We start from the raw sequence: 16,396 nt of genomic DNA on the forward strand, positions 1-16,396 counted from the left end.
AAAACTATCTTGCGTCATAATTATAACACGTTTATCGTTAGCATAATCTTAATTTTTTTTACATTAGAAGCGTAAATAAATATGTATGAATATAAAAACAACGCAATATCCTGTTTCTGAATTTAAAAACAATACAACATAATACATAAATACTAATTTAGAGAAAAAATTCGCAATTTGAATAAGTTATGAATACCTTGAACATACGGATTTGATGCTCAATTTTTATAACCGTATTGTAATATAAGAAATTGAATTTGAAAAATATATTAAGCAACTATAATTATTATGATTAGGTTCTCGTAAAGCGCTTTTTAATAAAATTGATTATTTAACTCAAAATCAAAGTACTCACCTTGGACGGCGAGTTCTAGTGTCAATGGTTATGTCTCCCTGAAAAACCGCAAATCTATGTAAAGGAGAAGCTAGCCTCATTGTTCCCATCGGCAGCTCATTAGCATGAGTGCTGATAAAACTTCTCCTGTGTAAGCCATCGTGAAACATATGCCCCATTTTTACAAACACGGTGTTAGCACCAGAAACCAACTGAATTAGAAAACCTGCTGGAAGTTATTGACCACTCCTTTAATATCAAGCGTCATAAAATCTGACCTTGAATCATTATTCTGTAGGTTTACTGTTTGTAAGCTGCATGTTCTATTAAACTGAACTTCGCGATGTTTGGGTAATCAATAACTGTACAGTTTATCAGCACTTACTTCGTTCTCCCTGATTTAGTACGTAAATCAGCTGTTGCATTAGAGATGGCGTGAAGTTAAACGCCTATAAACTTACTTTTATAAATCTGTTGCGCGTGTATTTGCTATGATATAAAAGGTAGGCGTTATACTTAAGTATTATTTTTTTATCAGTACATGATTGTGTAAGTCAAAATCTATTTTTTTTTTGGTGTGAACAAATGTTTGCACAGTTATTGTTATTCATGATTTGGTAAAGTATTTTTATTATGAACATTATACTTATTACTTATTAGGTACTAGTTTTTATTAAACCCTAACCGTAATACTTAGGTAATCATACATCCCTCAAGTTTAAAATGTATGGCGGTTAAATGGGGGCCCTTCTGTCCTTGATATGACGTGTTATATTATCATATTTATAATAAATTATCCTTTTCGAATAAAACTTCAAAAAACGAATATCTTGAATTCCGCGAGAGACTGTAATTTTATTACAATATTCATAAATATTATTAAATGAATACTTCCTTTTTGCAGGCTTTATCTTTTATACATTGGGCATATTAAATTTTGACATTTGACATTCGAAAATAGTTTTACGATACTTGTCCATTTGCTCGACATTTTCAGTAAACAATGAAAGAATAATTTGATTAAATCAATTCAAGTTTTGCATGGATATTAACAAGAAGTCCCGACAATATAGCATAGCCTACATTGTCACGTTAGTTGATGCATGCAGATTATTTTTTGGAAATGATGTGCATCAACTTGTAGCTAATATATAACAAAAACTTACTTTTAACGAATGATCTGATCAACCTGACAATATTGGAAAGGAAACAGTTAACACATATAAAAAACAAATAATATCAACTTAAAAATAATACCAACAATTGATGTTCTATTATGTATAGAAAATCAATGGTTAGACAAATCACGTCGTAAAAAAACAAAGCCGAAATATGGAACATGACACAAATTACACCATCTTCGACTGCTTTATCTATACATTGCCGCATTTACTACAGTCGCTTAAAATATTCTGTGTTAATAAGCAGCAGTGTAAAACAATTATTTCTTTAAGGCGGGGACTGATTAGGAATATTTGTGTTGATCATATGGCTAAGCTGCAAATGGGCATTTATTTTAATGATTTTCTTATGTTTATTCGGAAGTTACATATTAAATTGAAAAATCGTTCGGTTAAGGTCTTAGAAAAGTACTAATTCTATTAAATTCTTTAAAAAATAATGAAGTATGTTGTTATACTTGAAAATTCGGAGATTTTTGACTCCAAAGTTTATTTTTGGGAAGCATCTTCCAAATTTTTTATTGGATATTTCAAATTATATATATAAATTCTATTAGGTTCAAAATTTTCTTTGAATCCTTCTTTGTGTACTGTAGTTTTTGCGTCGGAATATTTTCATTGGTTTATGTTGTAATCGACTCTCCAAGAAACCATTTTTTGAGGATATTGAGGTATGACCGTGCCTTAACATAAATGACTTTCTTAATGGTAACACAGATTGTCAATGGTGCAACCGCCCTCAGGCTATTAAATAATAAGTTTAATTGTACGATATTACTTTGTAACCATGTAACCATTTTTATGAAAAAAAAGCCCGCTGAGTTTGTTAGGCCCGTTCTTGCGCGCGTTCTGTTGGAATGGACGGAGGTTTTTGACTTTCAATAAGTGATTTTATATCCTATTTTGAATAAAAATATTTATATTTGAACTTAGTAAGTACCTAGATGTCTAGGTACTTACCAAGTTTCAACAGTTCTTATAGTTTCGGAAAAAGCGGCTGTGACATACAGACATGACGAATCAATAAGGTTTCCGTTTTTTCCCTTATATTATTGCCTTTAAGCACACTTTTGCGGTTCCGCTATCAGACAGCGAATGATATGTCCTTATATTTATATGTATATAGCGTCATTGAACCAACATAATATAATTCACGCTTTCGCATGAATTATGTATCGCTAGTGAAATACGAGTGCGTACCGAATGCGGGATCAGTTGCCGGAAGTATGTTTTATTAAGTATTTATAAGGAAACTTGTTTAGAACAAGTTCTAAAAAATACCTCTTACATACGTCTAGGCCATATTTAATTGGTTGTTTATAAGCAAGCTTCCTATATATTATTAACATACAAAAATAAAAATATGTATTTATTACTTTTTTCCCCCAGGCAGTAATCGCGGGTTATTATTTGCAACCACTATCCCTTGTACCTTACTTTCCTCGAACCTTTGAAATAATCCCTTTTTCTTGGTGAGCTTAATAAAGGAACCTGAGTCAAAATGGTCTGAAACCCAACAGGAATATCTATTGAAGAACTGAAATATTCGTAATTAGTTCAGATTGAATAGGATCTATGAGAAAAAGAGGTTTCTTTCGAAGAGTACGCATAACTCTGTATGAATCCTTGACACTATAGTGGTACACCTAATGGTAGATCCTCTTGCTGTCTCCCTCTGGAGGTGGTAAACCTGTGCTACCTGAGGGTGCACAGAGTTGTGGGCACAACCACCTTATCAGTAGATAGCTATAGGAACTATATTGAAGAACTGGAATATTCATAATTCGTTCAGAGTGAATAGGATCTATGAGGCCTAGACACTGTACCTAATGGTGGATGCTGTCTCCCTCTGGAGGGGGCAAAATTACGTGGACTCAGCTAGAACAGAGCAATAACTACAAACCGAGAATTTTAGTAACATCTCTAGGGGCTTTTTCTTAAATTTTATAATTCAATATGACCGCGGAGCCAGAACTGCTTACATGGTTATAAAATTTAAATTAAAGATATGTAGTTTTGGTCACCAAAATAAAGAGGAACTGTTAATTAAAGACACCAGTGCAATTTAGTTTCGCTCGTCTGTATTTTTATGAAAAATGAAAGGGCCCAGCGTAGCCTAGGTATGTACAGCAAGTATATACAGCGTGACGCTATGATGGCGACATTAAATGAACACACGGATAGACCTATCTAACTTTAATCATAAATAAATTTTAAAATATAAAGAAGAATAATTAAAATTTTCAAACAAACAAATTATATATTTAGGAAACAAAATTTTAATCACCCTTACGTGGTCGCTTAAGACGACACGAAGTAGGTGTCAGTGCGTATGATAGCTAGCGGGTACTAGATTTCAAGTAGTTCTACCCGTCTGTTTATTTAATGTCGCAATTGTAGCATAAAATTGAGGTATATTTCACTTTTCAGCTAAAACTGCACGTCGCAGTCGCAGTGTTGTAGAAGATACGGAGGTTGAAATATGTCGTTTCTAATAAAGTTTTTTTTTTTTATGATAATAAGGGACGAGACGAGCAGGACGTCAGCTGATGGTAATTGATACGCCCTGCCCATTACAATGCAGTGCCGCTCAGGATTCTTGAAAAACTCAAAAATTCTGAGCGGCACCACAATTGCGCTCGTAACCTTGAGACATAAGATGTTAAGTCTCATTTGCCCAGTAATTTCACTAGCTACGGCGCCCTTCAGACCGAAACACAGTAATGCTTACACATTACTGCTTCACGGCAGAAATAGGCGCCGTTGTGGTACCCATAATCTAGCCGGCATCCTGTGCAAAGGAGCCTCCCACTGGTAAGGTGTGATTATTATTAATCTAAAATGATTTGGATTGTTCCAGAATGATCTAGAGATTTCTTGCATTATTTGAAAAGTTTTCTTTCTTCTTTCTTTAGAAAATTCTAATCAAATGAAAATATTTTCGAAAATTTTAGAATGATCAAAAAATCTCTTCAATAATCTTAAATATCCCAGTATAACTTAATAAGAAAAAAGAAAATGTGATTTTTCTATGAAAAAAGAAGTGTGGCACTCGGGGACTGCCGTGGTTAAGTTATTGCATAGCATTTTTTTATTAACTTATGCAATTATAATTATTTATATATTTCATTTATGCAGTATTTTTTTCCTTTGTTTTTTTTTTCTTTGAAATTAATTCAAGTTACACTTTTTGAGTGTGGTGACCGATAAGAAAACAATTTTTTTTCTTTTATTAAATAAATGAGAAGTTAATATTGTTCAAAATATTTTTATTATCTTACAACACATGTAGGTTATTCAGGAATATTTATCATTGAAACTATAGGTTTATGGAAACTGAAATAAGAAAGATAAGTTTCAGACTTGATATCTTCTAAATATCTGGAAAATACCGCGTCAATTTTTATATTGTTGGTTTCTTGTTGATCATTTTCAAATTCAATATTTTCGAAAGAAAAGTTGTAAGCCGCTCTGATTTTTATCAGCGAAGTTGATGTTGAAATCGCTAGCCAAAATAAGTGGAAATTTATAACCATTTGTACCAAGTATTACCCTTCTTCAGTGTACACTAAGTGATCCACAAAATTATCCTAAATAAATGAAAAGAAACTGATAAATTTATTTATCGTAGTTTTATATTTTAACACAAGATGGCACTCGTTTCCCATTGAATGGACCACAACTGTCGACTATTAATATTTCAAAAACAACAATGAAAATACAAAAATAATAATATTGAGGTTATTTTTGATAAAATTAATTTAAAAAAATGCAAGAAATGAGTAAAATTTAATTTGCAAGATTTGATTTCAGACAGACAACGGGACAGGTGAAACTAAATAAAAATGCTTGTCATAATAATAAAAAATAAAAAAACGGGATAAAAAAATATATATTTAAAAAAATCGAGACGTACCCCAGGCTCGAACCTGGGACCTTCTGCTCAATAAGCATACGTGATAACCGCGCTCTGTTCCACGGCAACAGTAACAACGTTGTCGAAATATCAGCTATAAACATCTAGTGGGGGGTGTTAGGTTATTTTCGTTACGGAATTTCTGGATTCGATCTCCACGCTCAAAGCCCCCGATAGAAGCGAATTGCGAAGAAAGTTGTGATAAATTATTATTTAACATTTAGAAATAACTATACAATTAAAAATGACCCACCGAAGCGGGTATTCACAGCTAGTTCTTCTATATAAATTGTAAATACTATATTTGTTGCAATTAAATTATTTTAATCTTTTTTTTTAAGTGTTGCAATGAAATGAAGTAGATTTAAAGACTTTTGAAAATAACCTAGCTCTTAGCGTTGCTGGTCTTGGATCAGGCTCCATACAAAACTACTCATGGTTCTAACCTGTAATGTTTTGCTAAAATTTAATTGAACTGGTGTTCTAAAGCTTCTCCATACTCTTCAGTATAATTCTGTGTAATGCTCAAACCCATTTTCACGTTATTATTTTCGATTATCAAAGTGATGTGATGCGCCAGTTCTTCTCAGGTCTAAGGCATACATTTTGACGTGCAGTAAGTGATCTAAAATCTTATTTCGAATAAAAATATTTGTTTTTTCATCTTCCTCTCCTCTTAATTTGTACATGGTCCGGTCGGTTGCGACTGAAAGACATTACCTATTTATACCTATTGATTTAATAAGGCAGAGTAAATATTTTGAAGAAATATCTTGAATAAGCAAAAAATACTAAAATTACAAAAAAAAATTTAACATGAAATAACTTACATTATGTTTAGTGTTGTAATTTCTTTTGTTCTTCCAGATATAAATATATGAACACTAAAAAGATTCAAGAACAAAAAAAGCGAATGAAGGTATATTGAGCACACAGGGTAAAAAAGACCCAACCATGCTACTATATCCATTTTAGATAGCATTGACTTTCAAGCAATCTATATATATAAAAATGAATTGCTGTTCATTAGTGTCGCTAAAACTCGAGAGCGGCTGGACCGATTTGGCTAATTTTGGTCTTCAATTATTTGTGGAAGTCCAGAGAAGGTTTAAAAGGTGAATAAATAGGAAAATGCTGCTAAATTAAATAAAAACAACAAATTTGTTTTTCCTTTGATGTGTCCATACATAATTTCTATGAGAGAATTTATTGACGCACGGTTTGACAGTTCTGCTGTGAAACAATTTCATTACAACAACAGGGTGCATATTTTACGAAATAATTCTTGATGATGTGAAATATTATAGACAAATTAATAAAAAAACATTATTTTATTCATTATATACAGAACAACGTCTGTCGGCTCAACTAGTTAGGAATAAAATTCTGCATGTTGAAGAGCCAGAACCATTGAGCATAAGTATGACAGTTCCGATAGTTCCTGTAGTTCAGACGAATCTATGGATATAGAAATTATAGAACCAGATTTTAGATATCAAATCTGTTATTCTTCCTTTATGGCTTTTATATTTATGCTCACGTCAGCTGTGTAGTGGTTTTCATTAAATATGGTTCTTACACTAAAGGTAGTTTGTTACCTATTCAATAATATAGGTTCAGATAAAATGATCCCTTTTGTACGTTGAAGTAACAATTTTAAATAATACATTTTACTGCAAAGTATTCGTGTCTCAATAATGTATGTACTTACAAGAATTATGTAAAAAATTACTATATGAAATTGAAATACCAAAACCATTACATTATAACCGGTAAGGAGTTATGAAAAAAATAGGAAAGGTATCAAAATTATTTATTCCCTCTTTAATTAATTTTTTTTTGAATTTGCCACCTTTTGCTAGGTCCAGCTTATAATATATGACGTGGAAACTTTCAAGTAGCCATCATTAAATTTCCCAAATTATTTAAATATAAAAAATAAACAAGAAATTCTTAACTTCCCTAAAAAAATCTCCCCCCTAAAATCTCCCCCCTAAAATCTCCCCCCTAAAATATCCCCCCTAATATATCTATATTTTGAAATGTATTAATACTACATTAATACTGGATGCGTGAGTCTCTAAGTATTATTGAAGTTTCAATGATCCTGTATTTATTATCTATGATACGGATATTTTTTTGGATCAAACAAGGAGGATGTAAATATATATTTCTTAATAAGAGGCGAGACTTATATATGTAAAAATTGAAATTTAGTTTAGTATGACACGTGCTGTGATTTTATATAAGTTTGAAATAATAATTACAATAAATGGCGAAAAAGTATAATCCGGCTAAGATTGAAAGCGAAAAGTGGCTTATAACGTAGTGGATTTCGAATATCTCCGTTTTTTACAAGACTATAGCCGTCTGGCAATCTGTCAATGACTGCACGTTTAAAACAGTCGCTTTTTCTTACAGAGTTTATTAGAAATAACCGTGAAAGCTTAAATATATTGTTATCTTCTAGCCACCGAATTATACAGCGAAAACTATTGAACCGATCGGAATAATACTTATACCATAAGATGGACCGTGTTTTGGAATAGGTTTTAGTATATGACATGTTGGTCGTTACTTACCCGGGAGCTATATATTTTGAATTAGAAATACCAGTACACTGGCAGTTCATATAATTCAGTCAATGACAGTTCATACAATGCGCGGGCAGATTATTTAATTTAAATGGCCGACCAACGTTTGCCTGGTCAGCACTTGTGGTATTATACGTTGAGCCCCGTATCTATACCTAATTAAAACTAACGTGTCTCTTACTAACTTCCTTCCGTATTTTAAAATTCCTTAACACCTTTTTATCTTCCTCGCTTTGTTTCAGATCAATATTTGAGGGGGTAAGAGTAAGTGGTTCGCGTGATGGGTATTAATAAAGCAACGTTCCATTGAAATCTGCAGTACCAGGAGTTGAGATGAAAATGAAAGATGCATGCCTTTAAGTTCGGAGTATATATATATATATATATATATATATATATATATATAAATATATACATTTTAATGAATATAAGGTACAAGACGAGCAGGACGTTCAGCTAATGGTAATTGATACGCCCTGCCGATTACAATGCAGTGCCGCTCAGGATTCTTGAAACTCCAAAAATTCTGAGCGGCACTACAACTGCGCTCGTCAACTTGAGACAAGATGATAAGTCTCATTTGCCCAGTAATTTCACTAGCTACGGCGCCCTTCAGACCGAAACACAGTAATGCTTACACATTACTGCTTCACTATATATCTGAAGGTCCCTAAGTCGTATGTCGTAGTCGTTGAATGTCAAACTCGCTTTCATAAGTATGGGACATGTGATAGTATTTCACCTTTTAAAGTTTAAGCCTCAGTTTGTGAATATGCTGTCCAAATATGCTTCAACTTTGTCGTAAATTCGTAAACTCAAATATTATGTAGGCGCGAGTCAGCAATCATCTTTAGTTGAAACAATAGCCACGATTTATTAATATCCTATTGACAGTTATAGACTTAGAAAAACGCTGTTATAGATAGCAAGGAAGATATCTATTGCAATTTATTCTCAGTTTTCGAAGTGTTCCCGAATCCAAGTATAGTTTATTTTTAAGCTTTGTTATTATTTACATTATAATGCGAATTTATAGAAATCAACGCTACTGCAATTGATACCAGTGGGAGGCTCCTTTGCACAGAATGCCGGCTAGATTATGGGTATCACAACGGCGCCTTTTCTGCCATGAAGCAGTAACTGTGCAAACGAGACTTGACATCTTATGTCTCAAGGAGACAATTATTTGTCAGAATTTATTGATTTTTCAAGAATACTGAGCGCCACTGCATTGTAATGGGTAGGGTTTATCAATTGATAAAGCCTACCCGGATAAGAGCCAACGGACCCAGTCATCCATTTTTTGATTCAATACCTTTTTTATATCGCTGTACTTTAAGTATTAAATATAAGGCATTTAAAATTATATGTAGTTATAGTCAAATCAAAGAAGTATATATCTAGTTAGTAAGTCTTTTTAATAAATAAATAAATAAATAAAGATCCTCAACATTTCTTGCCTCTTCTCGCCATTAAGCGCCCACTACCTGCTGCACTAATATTTGCAAAGGAATAGAGAATCCAGTTAAAAAGAAGAATTGCTTGGTTATAATTAATTATATTAAATAATGTGTTGTCTACAGTTTATACTAAAATATAACAGATCAATAATGTTACGTACTGTTTGAACTATGCAAGTCATTCATTGTTTCAATTTAATTACATGTAACAGGCAAGCAACTTGCATCGTGTAAATGGCACTTTAGACACATTATTAGCGTAATTATTTGGGATTATTATCTGCCCTCTTACAGCCCACATCTTCCGCTTCTAGTTATCATAAACAATCACAATAGAGCATAATGCATCGATACCTACTTATTTCATAACAATAATGCATACAAATATACAAATGTATATCTGACACAACTGATTTAGGTTCAATTGTAATTACCATCAGTTGAACGTCCTGCTCGTCTCGTTCCTTATTGTCATAAAAAAAAAACAACACAACTGTTAGACCATAATATTAATTTCTATTGCCACGACATCACAATATTATCTTAATATATATAAATCTCGTGTCACAATGTTTGTCATCAATGGACTCCTAAACTAATGAACGGATTTTAATGGTGATTACTTCATGGAGTGCAGTTTGGTCCAACTTGAGAGATAGGGTAGTTTTTATTTCGATTTGGGACCCATAAATATTTTTATTTTCAATATTTGTTTTGTATGGACATATTTTCTATGAGAGAATTTAGTGACGCACGGTTTGACAGTTCCGCTGTGAAACAATTTCATTCTAACAACAGGGAGCATATTAACGAAATAATTTTTGATGTTTTGAAATATAAAACAGTTGTTTTTTTACTATCTACAGAACAACGTCTGTCGGGGCAGCTAGTATTAATATATAATATAATATTAAAAATATTAATGTAATAATCATTGATTAAGATTTGTTAGACTTTAAGATCACGTTTTCATGTCCATAGCTTATTAATTACGACAAGAGATGAGTTAAAAATGAAATGTAAGTATTCCAACCTGCTTTCACTTTCGGGCACTTTGATGAAAACATGCCGATTCTTTGGTCGTACAACACCGTGTCTTCTCAACGAACTTTTCCGCAACAGCTGTCTGTTTGAATCACTCATTATTCACTACATATACAGTACAGAATGAATAGTACCTTCACAAACGGAAGCGCTATCCGTTCTGAATTGTGATATTGCAGGTAACCTACTAGCTAGTAGAATGTGGTGTACGCGACCTTATACGTCATAAACTCATTCATCGTGTAATGCGGCAAGTTCGTTCGCAAATCACTGTTAGTACAGGATCCGGCGGCTGATTTCTGCAGTTACTTGGTTTTTAGTGCGCATCTCTTCTCTCGCTCATTATTATTTAGAACGAGTACTGACGTTCCTCTTAACTGAAATAATGGCAACAACTGTTTGAGGCCATTTTTTATGCAACCCTTACTATCGAGTTAAATTCAGCGAGTAATTAAGTTCAATTAACGATATAATTTTAATATATTATAATAATAAATACTTATTATATGAATATCAGAAACTTAATGTTAGTATTTAAGGAAGTTTTTGATTTTTAAGTTAAACGGTCAAATCATGTTTTTTGTGGGACTATTTAAGCGATACCTTATGAACTATCTTTACTGTTAATACCTTACTAGGTTGTTACCTGAGGCTTACTGAGCACGTACAAAAAAAAAAAGTATTGTAGTAAAGCGTATTCTAGTAAGTTTCGGCTTTCAAAGGCGAAATTAACCGTTAACAACAGGTTTAAGTTGCTTGCGACAAAATGTTGATATTTATCAGGATACCTGGCAGTAATCTCCTGCACGTACATAAACATTATAATTTATACAGTAAAATAAGCGACAAACATAATTTGAACACTAGAAATAACTACAAGCTTATAGTGCCCCCTTTTAGGCTCTGTAAAATAAACAATTCTTTTGCATGCGATAGTATTAAAATTTACAATAAATTACCAAAAAGTGTATCTGAATTATCAATAAATAAATTTAAATCTATTATTAAATGCAGACTTATGTCGAAGGCTTATTACAGTACTATCTGACCCGGCAAACGTTGTTTTGCCATATAAAGTATAATTCGCGCGATAGTTTTATAAGTAATAAAATATTGCCTATATTATAGCCTGTACATCATTTTGTTCTATTGTCAATAGTTTTTGCAGCGCACGCAAAAATAGGTTTTCGATTTTACACCGATTTTCGATTTTGTGTTACAAAATAGCAATTTTATTACGGATCCCTAATTTAAAAAAAAACATAGCCTATAGCCTTCCTCGATAAATGGACTACCCAACACTGAAAGAATCATTCAAATCGGACCAGTAGTACCAGAGATTAGCGCGTTCAAACAAACAAACAAACAAACAAACAGAGAAACAAACACTGCAGCTTTATAATATTAGTATAGATTGAAGATTACGTAAGTAAACGATATTACAATATGGAATTAAATAGTATTATAGTTGTTTTTTATGGATTATATGGTTCAGCCTTGTGTTGTTTCACTGGTTTGCATTGTTTTGAAAATATGTTTAAACTTTTATGTAATTAATATGTATGTATCTGAATTGTATTTTTTATGATTGACGTTGACGAGCAGTCTTTTGATTTAATGTCAATAAAATATTTTGACTTTGACTTTGACTAATGTAACACTGTAATAATATAATACATATGAAATATTCTCTAATTAAGTTGCACTAAAAAGATAGATAAAAGCAGTTATCAACCTTAAGATCTTAGACTATTGTATAAATTATCATAATAATCGATATTAGAAACGTAATGAAACTAATTGATTTGTGACAGTCAGGGTTTACGTCACATGCAGTTAATATGTATTAAAAATCAGTGCTATTCCTAGATTTTATACAAAATTAGTCCGCTTGAATTCAGTTATATATCTTTTATTTATTTATTTATTATTACAAGGAAACATAACAAACACATCACAAGAACTGAACAATATAGGAAAGAGATACAAAATATAAATGTAGATGCGTCCTAACACATGTTTCACAAATACAATACTAACAAAAAGAAAAATCAAAGGTATACAGTCACAAAACGCGAACATTCACAGAAGTAACTAATTTAAAAGATGTAGAGAAATGAAATTAATTAAAACTAAACTTGGGGCAACGATAAGAACGATTTTAATTATAATTCTAAACTGTGTCTGAACACAGCAGGGGAGCACGAAAATATGTCGATGTCGAGAAAACTATTGTTGTAAGATTTACACATTCTGTGTAATGGCGCGCGAAACCCAATGTTTGTTCTTGGGGACGATAGCTCAAAATTTATGCATGTGCGGAGAGACCTGGCTTCTTCTGGCATCTTGAAAGAATTACAGAGTTTTAGAGAACTTTTCCGTAAATCGAAATTACGTTCCGTCCATCCCCTTACTTTTGCCTAATTTTAAATCTGAATCTAAATCAGTTGTGTCAGATATACATTTGAATATTTGTATGCATTATTGTTATGAAATAAGTAGGTATCGATGCATTATGCTGTATTTTGATTGTTTATGATAACTAGAAGCGGAAGATGTGGGCCGTAAGAGGGTAGATAATGATCTCAAATAATGAACGCTAATAATGCGCCTAAAGTGCCATTTACACGATGCAAGTTGCTTCAAATCAAATCAAATCAAATCAAATCAAAATCAAAATATTTTATTGCAAGTCACATTTTACAGTAGGATGGTTGGTACATTAATGGGTAGACAATATGTGACGCCCTGCAAGGGCACAGCAACGTTATACATAAAATAAATAGGTCTTATACATTTTTATACTATATTGTAACCAATTCTCACACTTGTAATTAAAAAATTCGGGTAAATCGTAGAAGCATTTTGAAACTTAAAAAAATTTTAAGATGTCTTTTAAATAGAGAAGGATTCTCTTTATTTTTAATTTCGTTTGGGATGTGATTATAAATTTTTATTGCCATGTGTTGCTTGCCTGTTACATGTAATTAAATTGAAACAATGAATGACTTGCATAGTTCAAACATTACGTAACATTCTTGATCTGTTATATTTTAGTATAAACTGTAGACAACACATTATATAATTAATATTATTAATTATAACCAAGCAATTATTTTATTTAACTGGATTCTCTATTCCTTTCCAAATATTAGTGGGTGCTTACTGGCAAGAAGAGGCAAGAAATATTGAGGATCGTTATTATTTTATTTATTAAAATACTTATTAACTAGATATATACTTAATTTTAAATGTCTTATAATTAATACTTATATTTCTAACTTATGGTACAGCGTTATAAAAAAGGTATTGAATCAAAAAATGGATGGACTGGGTCCGTTGCTTCTTATCCAGGAGGAGCCTGTTCTCATTCGCGTCCACGACGTGACGGTATTTGTACGTCAAAAGAACTAGCGCGCGCATTATACGATTCTGTAGGCGTTACAAATTATTAACATCAAACAGTTATCAGTTTATATATAATGGCTTTTGAAACATCTTATCATTTTATTATTGTAAAAGCTAACGATGGTTTTCAATTTATTCTGTTATATATTACATAATACCATCCAAATTAAAGATATTCAAGCCAACTACATATTTACTAGAAACCCAGTTTTTTATCGACATTTGTTTTGATTGTTTATCTTATATCTTTAAACGAGCAATTCATGTATATATATATATATATATATATATATATATATATATATATATATATATATATATATCTCGGAAACGGCTCCAACGATTTTCATAAAATTAAGTATGCAGGGGATTTCGGGGGTGAAAAATCAATATAGCTAGGTTTCAATTAAAAAAAAATGGTTTTATCTAATTTTGAATGAGAAACAGCTACAAAAACATTAGAATACAAAGGTAAATTTCGCCACTATATATAAGACTATTATAGCTCAGATGGGACATTGGGTGATCCGGAAAGCAGAAGACCCCGGTTCGAATCCAGAAGTCCTATTAGCATTTTTTTTGTTCAAGTTTTGTATATTCTTAAAAATCCGAGCAAGGCTTGATCGTCCGGATATTTATTTATTGTAACTAATAATATAGTATGATGAATAAATGAAGAAAAATACAATGTGTATTGATTAATTTAAGACGAATCGGAGGGAGTTATGAGTCGAGTTGATTGTTGTTTTAACGACATTTTTTATGGTTTACGCATGGTCACTGTGACATCAATTGTCGTCACCTGGCTTCTAATTTGTTTATTACTTCTGGTTTTGTTTTGAAGGAACTTTATAATGCGCTGTTTTCAGGACGATACAACATGTACCCTTAAAAAAAACCGGAAACGAACCTAATACCTCTTGTGATGCACGAGAATGTGTGGTAAGTTTTGGGACTTACACTGTTTAGTTCAGAGCAAAAATATCAGCAGGTGACCCGTACGCCAGTTTCTCCTCTTTTTTTTTATGGAATAGGAGGACAAACGAGCGTACGGGTCACCTGTTGTTAAGTGATCACCGCCGCCCACAATCTCTTGCACTACCAGAGGAAACACGGGAGCGTTGCCGGCCTTTAAGGAAGTCCTCTTCCATAAAAATAAATATACTATCTCTACATCACTTCTGTTCGCCTGGTACCAAGTAATAACAAAAACGTGTTGTCTGAGTAGATTTTCTCTCTCTTTCATCATATAAAGGTTGGAAAATAACTATTAACGAGTTTTTGTAACGTACGCTTTTATGTTCATAAACTTAATGATATTTGGTTTAACAGTGTACATTGAGTTACTTTGAAGTTCTAACTCTGCTAATTAGTAAACAATGACCTTTCAATATATTGTGTTGTCAGACGAGGCATTACGCATTTGAAATATGAATCCGTAACAGCAACCACAAATTTTATACAATTTATTTATTCGCGTTTTCATTAAAATTCTTTTTTTTTTCTCTATTTTCTACGTCGACTTTAATAACCTTTAACAAATGAAACCGGCTGCTGCCAACAGTTCGTTTTAATAGATTCAGTTTCATTCGGTCATTGAAAATCATGAAATGATGAATAAAAAATGAGGGTTATTCTTATCTTAAGTCCAAATATGCTGAGTGGGTAACACTTACGTGACCAATTTTTTTTTATTTGCTATATTTATCGGACTTAGCGAGTGAAATGGACATCTTTGGTATCCTCCAAAGAACCTAATTGCCTTATCTTTATCCAAAATGCGGTTCAAAAGTAAGTCTGTTTAAAGTAATACTGTTTTACCTTTAGTTTTGAAAAAAGCATCAAAAAATTATTAAATCTTGACGTGTATTTTAAGGTTTTTACTTACAAAATGACTCCATTTTACTTATGTCTGCCTATAGAACATTCGCTTGTTAATCACACTACTCCTAGTTCAAACTCATTGATAATAGTCTTTTTCTACGGTATTCGTTAAATTTTCTATTTAGGCGTGTTTTTTAAGCTTTTTTTTAGTTTTTCTTTAATTATTGAGGAAGGTAAATAAAAAATTACGTTGACATCACCGATGCAATCGTTGGATTATTTAACAGACATATTTTTTTTTAATATTGACACACTTTTACACAAATTATCTTGCCCCAAACTGGCATAGCCTGTAATACGGTTACAAGACAACGATAACCTACTAACTTGCTAACCACTGGGCTACCGGAGTCGTCAATTTGCTTACTTCAATAACTGGTTTTATATTTTTTCATTGAACTTGTAGTGAGCTCGTCGTATCTTTCGAATAATAATCGGTCATCAATCTCCGACATTAATTATGCAGCATATTATTTCAGGGATGCTCGGATACTTGTCCAACTGGTTATGTTTTTGTAATATACATGGTTACTCAGCAGTTTTAAACCGGTACGCTTTAAATCATAAAAGTAATA

The 16,396-nt window shown here is 32.1% G+C and overlaps 1 protein-coding gene across 3 annotated transcripts in view; it reads right to left on the reverse strand.

The window, feature by feature from the left end:
- LOC126979400 (glutathione hydrolase 1 proenzyme-like) overlaps nucleotides 1-16,396 on the reverse strand; it is a 106,003-nt gene that overhangs the window by 54,815 nt on the left and 34,792 nt on the right. The window contains exon 1 of one of the 3 annotated variants that reach the window (XM_050828680.1): nucleotides 356-624. The exons of the other annotated variants lie outside the window; for them this stretch is intronic. Coding sequence (XP_050684637.1) covers nucleotides 356-513 — 158 coding nt within the window. The 5' untranslated portion in view covers nucleotides 514-624. Of the gene's footprint in view, nucleotides 1-355; nucleotides 625-16,396 lie in introns of those variants that run through there. 3 annotated transcript variants of the gene reach the window in all.

Source organism: Leptidea sinapis, chromosome 3 (genome assembly GCF_905404315.1).
Source record: "Leptidea sinapis chromosome 3, ilLepSina1.1, whole genome shotgun sequence".
Lineage (NCBI taxonomy): Eukaryota > Metazoa > Arthropoda > Insecta > Lepidoptera > Pieridae > Leptidea > Leptidea sinapis.